At 42.9% G+C, this 16,005-nt stretch overlaps 1 protein-coding gene across 1 annotated transcript in view; it reads right to left on the reverse strand.

Annotated features, from left to right (window-relative positions):
- LOC126298601 (lysosomal-associated transmembrane protein 4B-like) overlaps positions 1-16,005 on the reverse strand; it is a 183,230-nt gene that overhangs the window by 50,944 nt on the left and 116,281 nt on the right. The window contains exon 2 of the mRNA XM_049990001.1: positions 1,410-1,574. Within this exon, the coding sequence (XP_049845958.1) occupies positions 1,410-1,508 (99 nt within the window). The 5' untranslated portion in view covers positions 1,509-1,574. The remainder of the gene's footprint in view (positions 1-1,409; positions 1,575-16,005) is intronic.

Below are 16,005 nucleotides of genomic sequence, written 5' to 3' on the forward strand. Positions count from 1 at the left end.
GCCATCTGGTTTCTGTACAAATTGTATATAGCCTTTCGCTCCTTGTATTTTACCCCTACCACCTTCAGTATTTGAAAGAAAGTATTCCAGTCAACATTGTAAAAAGCTTTCTCTAAGTCTACATATGCTAGAAACGTAGGTTTGCCTTTCCTTAATCTAGCTTCTAAGGTAAGTCGTAGGGTCAGTATTGCCTCACGTGTTCCAATATTTCTACGGAATCCAAACTGATCTTCCCCGAGGTCGGCTTCTGCCAGTTTTTCCATTTGTCTGTAAAGAATCCGCCTTAGTATTTTGTAGCTGTGATTTATTAAACTGATTGTTCGGTAATTTTCACATCTGTCAGCGCCTGCTTTCTTTGGAGTATGAATCATTATATTCTTCTTGAAGTCTGAGGGTATTTCGCCTGTCTCATACATGCTCACCAGCTGGTAGAGTTTTGTCATGACTGGCTCTCCCAAGGGCGTCAGTAGTTCCAATGGAATGTTGTCTACTCCCGGGGCCTTGTTTCGACTCAGGTCTTTCAGTGCTCTGTCAAACTCTTCACACAGCATCGTATCTCCCATTTCATCTTCATCTACATTCTCTTCCATTTCCATAATATTGTCCTCAAGTACATCGCCCTTGTATAGACCATCTATATACTTATTCCACCTTTCTGCTTTCCCTTCTTTGCTTAGAACTGGGTTTCCATCTGAGCTCTTAATATTCATACAAGTGGTTCTCTTTTCTCAAAAGGTCTCTTTAATTTTCCTGTAGGCAGTATCTACCTTACCCCTAGTGAGATACGCCTGTACATCCTTACATTTGTCCTCTAGCCATCCCTGCTTAGCCATTTGGCACTTCCTATCAATCTTGTTTTGAGACGTTTGTATTCCTTTTTGCCTGCTTCATTTACTGCATTTCTTATATTTTCCCCATTCATCAATTAAATTCAATATTTCTTCTGTTAGCCAAGGATTTCTACTAGCCCTCGTCTTTTTACCTACTTCACCCTCTGCTGCCTTCACTACTTCATCTCTCAAAGCTACCCATTCTTCTTCTACTGTATATCCACTGAAATTTTAAGAACTGCATTGGATGCATCGATGATGAAATACATAAAATGGTATCACTGGAAATGGGCAAGAAATTTTGAACTTGAGCTTAATGAATTTGTTGTGCAAGTGCAAATTTGTGCTAGATAGCGATTCGAAGCAGGATATGCTGCTTACCGGAGGCAGTCTCCTTAGACAAACACGACATTTTACTACACCCCCAGGATGGAACCTAACATTAAATGTCAGATACATTCGTCCATTTTTCGAAAAAATAATGGAGGCAACTTCTCACGCTAGGCAGAGGATCTAATATTGTTCCAGCGTTATTTTACTCTGCAGAAGATGGAAAGGAATGTTCGCTGAGAGACTGACCAGGTACCAGAGCGCTATGAGGATGGTTCCCGTGCGCAGTGAGCAACCGCAGCAGCAGTCTGCCAGCATCATGGTGTTTGCCTGGGTTCGCACCGTCATTACCAGCTGCTTTCTGGATCACCAGCGTAGTATTCTGTGCTTTCGTCTCGTCCTCTTCTATTCGTTCTGGAACACAAAGCAAACAGAGTACGGTTAGAGACGGTAGCGATGACCTGGAGACCTACGCAATTAAAAAGACAATTGTTAGCACTATTACTAAAATACGGGCTGGTCTGTAATTACGGCCGGTGGTCTAGCGGTTCTAGGCGCTCAGTCTGGAACCGCGTGACCGCTACGGTCGCAGGTTCGAATCCTGCCTCGGGCATGGATGTGTGTGATGTCCTTAGGTTAGTTAGGTTTAAGTAGTTCTAAGTTCTAGGGGACTGATGACCACAGATGTTAAGTCCCATAGTGCTCAGAGCCATTTGAACCATTTTTTGTAATTACGGAACCACCATTATAAAATTAAAATAGTTAGATAAACAGAAATTTAAAGACAAAAATGTTCAAATGTGTGTGAAATCTTATGGGACTTAACTGCTAAGGTCAACAGTCCCTAAGCTTACACACTACTTAATCTAAATTATCCTAAGGACAAACACACGCACCCATGCCCGAGGGAGGGCTCGAACCTCCGCCGCGACCAGCCGCACAGTCCATGACTGCAGCGCCCCTGACTGCTCGGCTAATCCCGAGCGGCAAATTTAAAGACAAGTAGCATGAGATGGAAGAGGGGGGGGGGGGGGGGGGGAAATCTGCGAGACTGTGTTACCAACGTAGTGACCATTTTGGAAGGCACCATTTTGGATGCTACTTGTAATTTTCATCTGGAAAACGGGACCTGTAATATACCAAACGGACAGAGATTTACGCAGGAGGAACGAAGGTACATGAATTACGTGAAATGTATTTGCATTTGCGAATACGAACGACTTTTAAATGTATGAAGGAATGACGCCAATGAAAATTTGTGGTGGACCAGGACTCGAACCCTCATTTATACGGGAGCGGTCGCCTTAACAACTTTGACAATCTTTTCACGACCCACGGCCACATGCAAACTTCCATATGTCTCTTGCATTCATGTATGCACGTCCGAAGGAACGTTGCAACGTTATTGTTAACAACACAGGCACTGCAGTATTGTACACCACTGGCCATTAAAATTGCTACACCACGAAGATGACGTGTTACAGACGCGAAATTTAACCCGCAGGAAGAAGTTGCTGTGATATATAAATGCTTTCCCAAGCATTCACACAAGGTCGGCGCCGGTGGCGACACCTACAACGTGCTGACATGAGGAAAGTTTCCAACCGATTTCTCATACACAAACAGAAGTTGGCAGGCGTTACCTGGTGAAATGTTGTTGTGATGCCTCGTGTGAGGAGGAGAAATACGTACCATCATGTTTCCGACTCTGAGAAAGGTCGGATTTCAGTCGATCACGATTGCGGTTTATCGTATCGCAACATTGCTGCTCGCGTTTGTCGAGATCCAATGACTGTTAGCAGAATATGGAATCAGTGGGTTCAGGAGGGTAATACGGAACGCCGTGCTGGATCCCAACCGCCTCGTATGACTAGCAGTCGAGATGACACCTCGTATCACTAGCAGTAGAGATGACAGGCATCTTATCCGGATGGCTGTAACGGATCGTGCAGCCTCGTTTCGATCCCTGAGTCAACATATGGGGACGTTTGCAATACAACAACCATTTGCACGAACAGTTCGACGACGTTTGCAGCAGCATGGACGATCAGCTTGGAGACCGTGGCTGCGGTTACCCTTGACGCTGCATCACAGACAGGAGCGCCTGCGATGGAGTACTCAACGACGAACCTGGTTGCACGAATGGCAAAACGTCATTTTTTCGGATGAATCCAGGTTTTGTTTACAGCATCATGATGGTCGCATCCGTGTTTGGCGACATCGCGGTGAACGCACATTGGAAGCGTGTATTCGTCATAGCCATACTGGCGTATCACCCGGAGTGATGGTATGGGGTGACATCGGTTACACGTCTCGGTCACCTCTTGTTCGCATTGACTGCACTTTGAACAGTAGACGTTACATTTGAGATGTGTTACGACCCGTGGCTCTACCCTTAATTCGATCCCTGCGAAACGCTACATTTCAGCAGGATGATGCACGACCACTTGTTGCAGGTCCTGTACGGGCCTTTCTGGTTAAGAAAATGTTCAACTGCTGCCCTGGCCAGCACATGCTCCAGATCTCTCATTAACTGAAAAGGTCTGCTCAATGGTGGCCGAGCAACTGGCTCGTCACAATACGTCAGTCACTACTCTTGATGAACTGTGGTATCGTGAAGAAGCCTCATGGGCAGCTGTACCTGTACACGCCATCGAAGCTCTATTTGACTCAATGCCCAGGCGTATCAAGGCCGTTATTACGGCCAGAGGTGGTTGTTCTGGGTACTGATTTCTCAGGATCTATGCACCCAAGTTGCGTGAAAATGTAATCACATGTCAGTTCTAGTATAATTTATTTGTCCAATGAATACCCGTTTATCATCTGCATTCGTCTTGGTGCAGAAATTTAATGGCGAGTAGTGTATTTTTCCTCCGATACCAGGCAGCGACTTTGAGTTGAAATGTCTTCTTCTGTATGAGGATTACATAATTGTACGACTGCAGGTTGGGAGGCAGAACGACGAGATATGGAAGTTTGGGTCCGGCTGTGAGTCGTGCACGGACAGCCAAAGTGGTTGAGACGACCGCTCGAGTAAAGTGAGAAATCCAGGCTCGAGTCCTGGTCCAGCACTAATTTTCATTGGAGTCATTCCCTTGCGAGGCTGATAGTTTTCCTATTCGCAACTGCGAATACATTTCATGTATTTCATAACGGTTGTAGTCACCGCATTGCATCGTTCTTCTTAACAACACAGGCACTGCAATATCGTAAAAACGGTGGGGTCTTTCATGTCAGCATGGTTTTATTTGTTGTGTATTTTGTACAGAGCAAGATAAATGCTAGTGATAACAAATAAAGAACACATAATGTGCGCGACGTGTTGTCCAGCACCTTGTAAGGTAGTTGTTGTAACACACGTAGCGGAATGTGACCACTAGCATCAACAATCAGCTTCCTGGGATGTCCAAGGTTTCTGTTGTTCAACGCATACACGATTACCTTGAAATAGGAATCTAATGGACCTAAATCCGAGGAACGTGCTGGCCACTCCACCAGACGCTTACCACCTGTCAATGTCTGGGGAAGTAGGCATCCAGGTACCGCCAAGTTGGTAACACAGCCTCACAGGTTTCCCCCTCTTTCCCGTCCCATATTAATATACTTTACTCTTATTTTTATCAACTTGTTTATGTTTTGGCAGGCCTATTATATGTACTCACATGTTTTCTTATACACTGAAACGTCCTGAGTGCCCCGATGAGTCCAACTCAATTACCAATGAACATACGAAATTCTGTGTATGGAGGAAACTGTTTGACATGTGTTCCTCAATTATTGTTATTTCTTCTAGACACAGTCTCAAGAAATGCTTTTAATAGTAACCTGTTTCAGGTGTACGTTAATCATCTTCAGAAATAGTAAGTTTACGCAGCATTTGAGAAACAGTGTCGCGAAAACGCATGTCAAGGAGACCTTCTTCACAAAAAGTTTCCTAAGACTTATAATTTCAGGATATAACCAAAGTATGGCTGAAACTCACGATTAAAATCATATTCTGTGATTGTGCCTAGAAGGAAGAAAAATGAGTGTTTACCTACAACTATTAGTAGCACTACTTCTACGACGTCGTGTTTACACGTGCATCGTAAAAGATGATACCATAATGTAATGTGCCCCAAACTTTTTGGGTCGAAATTACGCAGGTGGTAGACGACTATGAAGCGAGTACTCTGAAGTAAGGAAACGTAGTTCTTTATTTACGCAAACAACCTACGCCTTATAAGCTCGTAACACCTGTGTAAAGGGATGCCAGTTTCTATGCAAGCATTAGAATAGCGCAAAAAAGATTTTATCTGTCGTACAGTAAGACAGGCAGCTGAGACCCTAACAACCAGCTCCGCTTCAGTTTCTACTGCGGGTTCCATACACCAGCGATTTCATGTAATGCCATCATAAAAAAAAAAAAATCCCACCATGACCATATCACAGACGACTGTGTGTTGTTTTTCTAAGTACTGCCATCAACGTCGATACAGAAACGTAAGCAGTTTAGAAACACTCGCGTCCCACATGTTGATCATTTGTAATCTCGTGCCACCAGAAGTATTCATCTTCGGCCATTGTGTCCTGCTCTCAAAATACTTAATTTTGGATCCTCTGCCTTGACTCTGAAGATTTATGTTACCTTGTATTCTGAAATCCCTGGTACATTTCATTGGTTTAAATCTAATAGCTATCTCGTGTGTGGATTACAGTACGCATTTGGATCTTCGAGATATAGTCATTTAATTTTAAAGAAATTTTATAGTATCGAGACAGCACCGGGAGTTCCGTTCCCGTTACTGCTAGGGATTTTTCCTTCGTGGGAAACTTGAATGGGTTGCACTCAGTCTCTTAATTCCAACTGAGGAAAGATTTGAATGAAAAGTAGCGGATCCAAGTTCTGCGAAACTGACAACGGCCGCAAGACCAGTGTACTGACTCTATGCCACTCCGTACCGCATCCGACTGACGCTATTGGCAGAGTGTGACACGGCTGGCCGTCAGTATTAAATGACCCGTCAAGGCCAGTATGTGGGGCTGGTTATCTGACTTTTACCCAACATAGAAGATGAAGTATACGGTACCAGATGTCTACGAACAGGTCACGTCATTCTCGTAAATTACGAGCCAGCGATTTGTGGGCGCGGATCGTGCGCCTAATAGCTACCCCTATGTGATCTATCGGGTTCATATCAGGCAAATTTGATGGCCAAAGAGTCAATGTGAGTTCACTACCATGTTCCTCAAACCACTGCTGCACGATTCTGGCTTTATGACATGGACAGTTATCTTCTCGGAAAGCGTTATCACTGTCTGGGAAGACATCAAACATGGAGGGACGCAGGTGGTTTGTAATGATATTAATGTAGTCCAGAGCGCTCATGGTACCTCCTGTTACTACCACAGATCCCAAGGAATCCCAGGTGAATATCTCCTATAGCGTGCTACTACTCTGCCAGCCTGTGGCAGTGGTGCGCTGGATATTTCGAGCACCTATTCGCCTGGTTGACCGTCTGTCTAGACACGACCGTCGACTTGGTGTAACAGGAAACATGATTCGTCCTATCAGGTGACACATGTCCATTGATAAATTAAGTCTCGATTATCTCGTGCCTACTGCAGTCCTAATTGACGCTGTCGTTGAGTTAACATGGAGACACGGAGACGTCACCTGCATCGGCGCTCCATGTTCAATGAACGCTGAACGGTGTGCTCCGAAGCACTGCCTTGAGTCTGCGCCGCCACTGTACTCTGTCGTCAGATTTGAGGTAGACGCCGGCTATCCTGCTTTATACAGGGTGGTCCATTGATAGTGACCGGGCCACATTTCTCACGAAATAAGCATCAAACGAAGAAACTACAAACAGCGAAACTCGTCTAGCTTGAAGGGGGAAACCAGATGGCGCTATGGTTGGCCCGCTAGATGGCGCTGCCATAGGTCAAACGGATATCAACTGCGTTTTTTTTTAAATAGGAACCCCCAGTTTTTATTACATATTCGTGTGGCACGTAAAGAAATATGAATATTTTACTTGGACCACTTTTTTCGCTTTGTGATAGATGGCGCTGTAATAGTCACAAACGTGTAAGTACGTGGTATCACGTAACATTCCGCCAGTGCGGACGGTATTTGCTTCGTGATACATTACCCGTGTTAAAATGAACCGTTTACCAATTGCGGAAAAGGTCGATATCGTGTGGATGTGTGGCTATTGTGATCAAAATGCCCAACGGGCGTGTGCTACGTATGCTGCTCGGTATCCTGGACGACATTGTCCAAGTGTCCGGACCGTTCGCCGGGTAGTTACTTATTTAAGAAAACAGGAAGTGTTCAGCAACATGTGAAACGTCAACCACGACCTCCAACAAATTATGATGCCCAAGTAGGTGTATTAGCTGCTGTCGCGGCTAATCCGCACATCAGTAGCAGACAAACTGCGCGAGAATCGGGAATCTCAAAAACGTCGGTGTTGAGAATGCTACATCGACATCGATTGCACCCGTGGTGCAATGTATGCTGATTTCCTACGTAATGTTCTACCGATGTTACTTCAAGATGTTTCACTGCATGACAGAATGGCAATTTACTTCCAACATGATGGATGTCCGGCACATAGCTCGTGTGCGGTTGAAGAGGTATTGAATAGCATATTTCATAACAGGTGGTTTGGTCGTCGACGCACCATACCGTGGCCCGCACGTTCACCGGATCTGACGTCCCCGGATTTCTTTCTGTGGGGGAAGTTGAAGGATATTTGCTATCGTGATCCACCGACAACGCCTGACAACATGCGTCAGCGCATTGTCAATGCATGTGCGAACATTACGGAAGGCGAACTACTCGCTGTTGAGAGGAATGTCGTTACACGTATTGCCAAATGCATTGAGGTTGAGGGATATCATTTTAAGAATTTATTGCATTAATGTGGTATTTACAGGTAATCACGATGTAACAGCATGCGTTCTCAGAAATGATAAGTTTACGTAGGTACATGTATCACGTTGGAACAACCGAAATAAAATGTTCAAACGTACTTTAATTTAAAAAACCTACCTGTTACCAACTGTTCGTCTAAAATTGTGAGCCATATGTTTGTGACTATTACAGCGCTATGTATCACAAAGCGAAAAAAGTGGTCCAACTAAAACATTCATATTTCTTTACGTACCACACGAATATGTAATAAAAATGGGGATTCCTATTTAAAAAAAACGCAATTGATATCCGTTTGACCCATGGCAGCGCCATCTAGCTGGCTAATCATAGCACCATCTGGTTTCCCCCTTCAAGCTAGAGAAGTTTCGTTCTTTGTAGTTTTTTCGTTTGCCGCTTATTTCGTGAGATAATTGGCGCGGCCACTATCAATGGACCACCCTGGCGGGCGGGCAAACCTCCGACGTCCACGTGCTGTGGCGTAGGGTAGACGTCCAACACTTCGTCGCTTACTCAGGTTTCACCGTCCTTCAGTCGCTTTCCATAGATGCTCACGACAGCAGCATCCCAACAGCCGACCAATGTCGCCGTTCCCAGGATTCTTGTTCGTAGGCGCTGGACAATAACAATCTGACGGTTGTCAAGATCGCTTATGTCAGTGGATATCCCCATCTGTAGACGATATCAGCTCTAGAATGATTTCCCATTCGTCTCCGCTCTACTTATATTCTTTCCTTACCACGTCACGTACTTTCAATGCTACCAGGCGGTATTCAGTCTCCCGGTGGGCAGTGGTGATGATTTTTTGGCTTTCATTGTATAATTTATTGCTCACAAATAGGGAAAGAAATCCACTACTGTGTGATTACATTAGTGGCGAAAAATCATTGGAAGTAGTAACTACCGGTAAATATCTGGAATTAAACATCCAAAGTGACCTAAAGTAGAGTGATTAGACAAAAGAAATTGCTGGAAAAAGAGATGCCAGGTAGCTTCAAGCGCTAATAGAAAGCACAGAAGCTGAAATCGTTATAGGTACAGAAAGCTGGCTAAAGCCTGAAATAAGTTCTGCAGAAATTTTTACGAAGTCTCAGACGGTGTTCAGGAAAGATAGATTAGGCAGAATTGGTGGTGGAGTTTTTGTGTCTGTCAGTAGTGATTTACCTTGTAGTGAAGTCGAAGTAGATACTCCGTGCGAATTGGTATGGGTGGAGGTTATACTTAACAGCCGAACTAAGTTAATAATTGTCTCCTTCTACCGACCCCCAGACTCCGATGATATAGTTGCGGAACAGTTAAGATAAAATTTGAGTCTCGTAACAAATAACTACCCCACTCATATGGTTATAGTTGGTGGGGACTTCAACCTTCCCTCGATATGTTGGCAAAAATACTAGTTCAAAACCGGTGGTAGGCAGAAACCATCTTCCGAGATTGTCCTAAATGCTTTCTCCGAAAATTATTTCGAGCAGTTAGTCCACGACCCCACGCGAATTGTAAATGGTTGCGAAAACACACTTGACCTCTTAGCCACAAACAATCCAGAGCTAATAGAGAGCATCATGACTGATACAGGCATTAGTGATCACAAGGTCGTTGTAGCTAGGCTCAATACCGTTTCTTCCAAATCCACCAGGAACAAACGCAAAATAATTTTATTTAAAAAATCGGATAAAGTGCCACTAGAAGCCTTCCTAAGATACAATCTCCATTCCTTCCGAACTGACTATGCAAATGTAGACGAGATATGGCTCAAATTCAGAGATATAGTAGCAACAGTAATTGAGAGATTCATACCTCATAAATTGATAAGAGATGGAACGGATCCCCCGTGGTACACAAAACAGGTCCGAACGCTGTTGCAGAGGCAACGGAAAAAGCATGCGAAGTTCAGAAGAACGCGAAATCCCGAAGATTGGCTAAAATTTACAGACGCGCGAAATTTGGCACGGACTTCAATGTGTGATGCCTTTAATAGGTTCCACAACGAAACATTGTCTCGAAATTTGGTAGAAAATCCGAAGAAATTCTGGTCGTATGTAAAGTACACAAGCGGCAAGACGCAGTCAATACCTTCGCTGCGCAGTGCCGATGGTACTGTTGTCGACGACTGTGCCGCTAAAGCGGAGTTATTGAACGCAATTTTCCGAAATTCCTTCACCATGGAAGACGAACCGAATATTCGAGAATTTGAAACACGAACAGCTGCTAGCATGAGTTTCTTAGAAGTAGATACCTTAGGGGTTGCGAAGCAACTCAAATCGCTTGATACGAGCAAGTCTTCAGGTCCAAAGTGTATACCAATTAGGTTCCTTTCAGATTACGCTGATGCAATAGCTCCCTACTTAGCACTCATATACATTCCCTCGCTCACCGATTGATCTGTACATACAGCTTGGAAAATTGCGCAGGTCTCACCAGTGTTTAAGAAGGGTAGTAGGAGTAATCCATCTAACTACAGACTTACATCATTGACGTCGGTTTGCAGTAGGGTTTTGGAGCATATACTGTATGGATAGTGTCTTGAAAGGAGGATATAAGATGAACATCAACAAAAGCAAAACGAGGATAATGGAATGTAGTCGAATAAAGTCGGGTGAGGCTGAGGGAATTAGATTAGGAAATGAGACAATTAAATTAGTAAAGGAATTTTGCTATTTGGGGAGCAAAATAACTGATGATGGTCGAAGTAGAGAGGATATAAAATGTAGACTGGCAATGGCAAGGAAAGCGTTTCTGAAGAAGAGAAATTTGTTAACATCGAGTATAGATTTAAGTGTCAGGAAGTCATTTCTGAAAGTATTTGTATGGAGTGTAGCCATGTATGGAAGTGAAACATGGACGATAACTAGTTTGGACAAGAAGAGAATAGAAGCTTTCGAAATGTGGTGCTACAGAAGAATGCTGAAGATTAGATGGGTAGATCACATAACTAATGAGGAAGTATTGAATAGGATTGGAGAGAAGAGAAGTTTGTGGAACAACTTGACAAGAAGAAGGGATCGGTTGGTAGGACATGTTCTGAGGCACCAAAGGATCACCAATTTAGTATTAGAGGGCAGCGTGGAGGGTAAAAATCGTAGAGGGAGACCAAGAGATGACTACACTATGCAGATTCAGAAGGATGTAGGTTGCAGTAGGTACTGGGGGATGAAGAAGCTTGCACAAGATAGAGTAGCATGGAGAGCTGCATCAAACCAGTCTCAGGACTGAAGACCACAAAAACAACACTGTATTCAAACATTATGAATCACCTCGAAGGGAACGACCTATTGATACGTAATCAGCATGGTTTCGGAAAACATCGCTCTTGTGCAACGCAGCTAGCTCTTTATTCGCACGAAGTAATGGCCGGTATCGACAGGGGATCTCAAGTTGATTCCGTATTTCTAGATTTCCGGAAAGCTTTTGACACCGTTCCTCACAAGCGACTTCTAATCAAGCTGCTGGCCTATGGGGTGTCGTCTCAGTTGTGCGACTGGATTCGTGATTTCCTGTCAGGAAGGTCGCAGTTCGTAGTAATAGACGGCAAATCATCGAGTAAAACTGAAGTGTTATCAGATGTTCCACAGGGAGGCGTCCTGGGACCTCTGCTGTTCCTTATCTATATAAATGACCTGGGTGACAATCTGAGCAGTTCTCTTAGGTTGTTCGCAGATGATGCTGTAATTTACCGTCTAGTAAGGTCTTCCGAAGACCAGTATCAGTTGCAAAGTGATTTAGAAAAGATTGCTGTATGGTGTGGCAGGTGGAAGTTGACGCTAAATAACGAAAAGTGTGAGATGATCCACATAAGGTCCAAAAGCAATCCGCTGGAATTCGATTACTCGATAAATAGTACAATTCCGAAGGCTGTCAATTCAACTAAGTACCTGGGTGTTACAATTACGAACAACTTCAGTTGGAAAGACCACATAGGTAATATTGTGGGGAAGGCGCGCCAAAGGTTGCGTTTCATTGGCAGGACACTTAGAAGATGCAACAAGGCCACTAAAGAGACAGCTTACACTACACTCGTTTGTCCTCTGTTAGAATGTTGCTGCGCGGTGTGGGATCCTTACCAGGTGGGATTGACGGAGGACATCGAAAGGGTGCAAAAAAGAGCAGCTCGTTTTGTATTATCACGTAATAGGGGAGAGAGTGTGGCAGATATGATACGCGAATTGGGATGGAAGTCATTACAGCAAAGACTTTTTTCGTCGCGGCGAGATCTTTTTACGAAATTTCAGTCACCAACTTTCTCTTCCGAATGCGAAAATATTTTGTTGAGCACAACCTACATAGGTAGGAATGATCATAAAAATAAAATAAGAGAAATCAGAGCTCGAACAGAAAGGTTTAGGTGTTCGTTTTTCGCGCGTGCTGTTAGGGAGTGGAATGGTAGAGAGACAGTATGATTGTGGTTCGATGAACCCTCTGCCAAGCACTTAAATGTGAATTGCAGAGTAGTCATGTGGATGTAGATGTAGATGTAGATGTAGATTCATTGGAATAGATGTTAAGGAAATGTAATTCATCCACTAAAGTAATTAGCTTACAAAACATCTTTTCGTCTGAACTGGGACCCTTACCAGATTCGATTAATAGAAGAGTGTTTCCTCGCGGTTTTATTTACTTTTTTTAATCTCATTTTGTTCGCTTTTGTTCGTTGCATCTGCTCGGGGCGGACGTCGTAAGACATCCATTTATGTTCGTTGTTGATCGATTGACTCAGTTTGTTTTTTTATTACAGAGGGCACGTAACCCTCTGACCGAACACGCTGAGCTACCGTGCCGGCAGTTTTTTTTTTCGTTTTTATTTGTTCGTTTTCGTTCATTGTATTTGCTCGGGGCGGACGTCGCAAGACACCCGTTTCAGTTCGTCGTTGATCCATTAACTCAGTTTTTTTATTACAGAGGACAGCTAACCCTCTGACCGAACACGCTGAGCTACCGTGCCGGCATTTTCTCGGCGCGAGAGCTTTAAGATGTTCAATAAATTCCAGTAGCACATTTCCTGGGAACAGTCGATCAACATATTACTTCCTTCTATACACATCTCACGAAATGGCCACAACGAGAAAGTCAGAATCATTAGAGGTAATATGAAGGTCTACTTAAAATTAAATGTCCCCACGTGCCATTCGCGAACGAAACAGAGAAATTGTGTGAATGCGGTGATACCAGAAGCGCTCTCCACCATGCACTACGAGGTGTCTTCTGGAGTACACAGTCCCTGGCCAAATTATTAGACGCTCTGCATATTTTTAATGTTATTTGTAATATTACGTGTTGAGTACTATATTTAATGCGATTAATCGAAAAATTTATGACAGTTATTCAGGGTACTTATTACAGTGTTGAATTTTGTATCTATTGTTGCTACGTGACATTGTATTGTTGACTTATTGTAGGTACCAATGCGCAGAGTACAGTGTACAGGAAAGGACCTGTTCAGTGGCGTTCCCGCTTGTAACTGTTGTAATATTTTGTTCGCTTTGATTATCAGTTGCGTAATATCGACACCACAGTTGATTGTTTAACAGATAGATATTACTAATTGTGACCTTTCGAAATGGGTACAAGAAAGGACACTTCACCACGTAGAAAAACTGAGATTAAAGCCCTCGTTAATACGAAAATGTATTCCAATCGGGAAATTTCACGGAAGCTGGGAATGTCAGAAGCTAGCGTAGGGCACATATAGAAGAAAATCGATTCAGGTGAGAAATTGAGCCCCAGAAGGAAGAATAAATGTGGAAGAAAACCAATTTTCGTCCGAAGTTCAGAAAGATTTCGTAAAAGAATTTGCCTAGAAAAATGATTCGCAACAACGAAACAGATAAAATCTTAACTAGAAGAGGGTAATATGAATGAATCTGAACGCACTGTTCGCAGAAAGTTGAAGGATATTGATTTCAATCCCTGTCGACCTTCTAGAAAACCAAAGTTAACAGCCATAAGAAAGAAAAGCGTCTGAAGTGGGCTAAACAGTGGTGTCATACGGATGCGGATTTCTGGAGATCGGTAATTTAACTCTAAAATTATTATTTACGATATGGTATAACCTATGTACATTTATTCATAGTATATTAATTATGTTTTTTGATTTTTACAGATATGCTTCAGCGATGATGGCACGTTTGAAATTTTAACTAACAAATCTCACTATGTGCGCTGTCGAACAGGAGGAAAATTTCATTCCGACTGCACTATTCAGACCGTCACGCAACTAAGGTGATGATTTGGTCTGTCACCTGTGGCAAGTGTACAGGACGTCTTTGCGTGGTTAAAGGCATAATGAGGTAAGACCAGTACAAGGAAGTTCTGCAAATGCGGTTAATACCACAACTCAGAGATTGGTTCCCGAATGGGGAACCATTTATTTTTATGCAGGATGGAGCTCCCTGTCACACAGCCACGTCAGTTAAACCCTTTCTGAAGGAACAAAATATGCCTCTGTTAGATTGGCCAGGTAATAGTACCGACATAAATCCCACAGAAAATGTATGGTAACTAATGAAGGGGGACGTGGCAAAAGATGTCATCACAACAAAAACACAGCTCTTAGAGAAGATCATCCATGTGTGGGATCATCATCCACAAAAATTCAGGACACAGCACAGTCCTGCATCGATAGCATGCCACGTCGTATTAAGGTTCTCGTAGCTGCAAAAGGTGGCTCAACAAGATATTAAAACTAATGTTTTCAGTTTCACAATATTTTAATTTTTGTTGTAATTACTGAAATAAAATATTTTCAACAAATTCTACGTTTTATTTATTTGTTATATCGCCTTAGTTATAAAGTAGGCTACACACAATCATTTTTCGCAGTTTATGTATCAAAAAAAACAAATTTCGTTAGACAGAAATCAAAACTTTCTTAAAAACCGTAGTGCGTCTAATAATTTGGCCAGGGACTGTAGATACATATGCAGCTGTAGATGGTAGGAGATATTCGATCTCAAAGTATTGTTGTACCGTCACCATGTATGAGCAGAGATGAAGCGTGGTGGGGAAGTAAGAATGAATTGGACGCCAACTTTGGTGAGGGAGAATTGTAACTTGTGAGTTAAGTATGTGCTGGCAGAGGAATGTCGTGGGACGGTGAAGGGAAAAGAAATATCTTTTAATGCTGGAAAACCTACCTCAAAAAATCTTAAGGGGCTGGACGAAAAATTTGTTTTCTTGTTTGCATCGAAAGCAGCTGACGACAACTCGTACTACAGTGAAATCGAGTCAATAGAAGACGAACTAGGGGAAGATGTGATAACTACTTGCAGTACATAAAAATACATTTGTTCTTTAGTTTAATAAAAATTTTCATCCAGACGATTAGTCATTGCTTTTTTACGTCTTCCTTAACTGCATTAACAAACTAGCTTCTATATTTTGAACGCAGCAGTTGGGAGTCCATGTTACAAAATGTCAAGGACCATGTATGTCTGCCTGTATCATTTTGCCTTTGAAATATGACCTTATGCTGATCCAGTCCAGCCTTATTTCATAAAAAACCAGTTCGTGTCCGTATGAAAGATGATGGTCAAAGCTGATATAGAGAAACGGTGGTGAACGTAAATCACTGTGGCAGAATCAGGTCATGGAAAAAGTCTCCCTTGCAGCCCTCGAGCCTCAGAAGAACGATGGAAATTCAATACATAAAGAATGTATAATATACTTTCTGCTGTCTTTGCTTGTCGGTCGCGAGTTAATGCTTAAATCTTGTTCCGTCTTTTCTGCAGTACTTTAGATACTTCTATTGTCTCTGCTGCTCCTGCCACCAAACTTCGTTAATTCCCACATATCTAACATCAACTTACACATTCCCCATTTTAAATTTTCTAGCTATCCTCCGATCCGTAGAACACCTGTTTTGTTTCTGCTGATGACGACAGCCTCCCGACTAGTCCGCGCCCGGAGTTCCGAATGGGGAACTTTTTTTTT

The sequence above is a fragment of the Schistocerca gregaria genome, chromosome X, assembly GCF_023897955.1.
Source record: "Schistocerca gregaria isolate iqSchGreg1 chromosome X, iqSchGreg1.2, whole genome shotgun sequence".
NCBI classification, from domain to species: domain Eukaryota; kingdom Metazoa; phylum Arthropoda; class Insecta; order Orthoptera; family Acrididae; genus Schistocerca; species Schistocerca gregaria.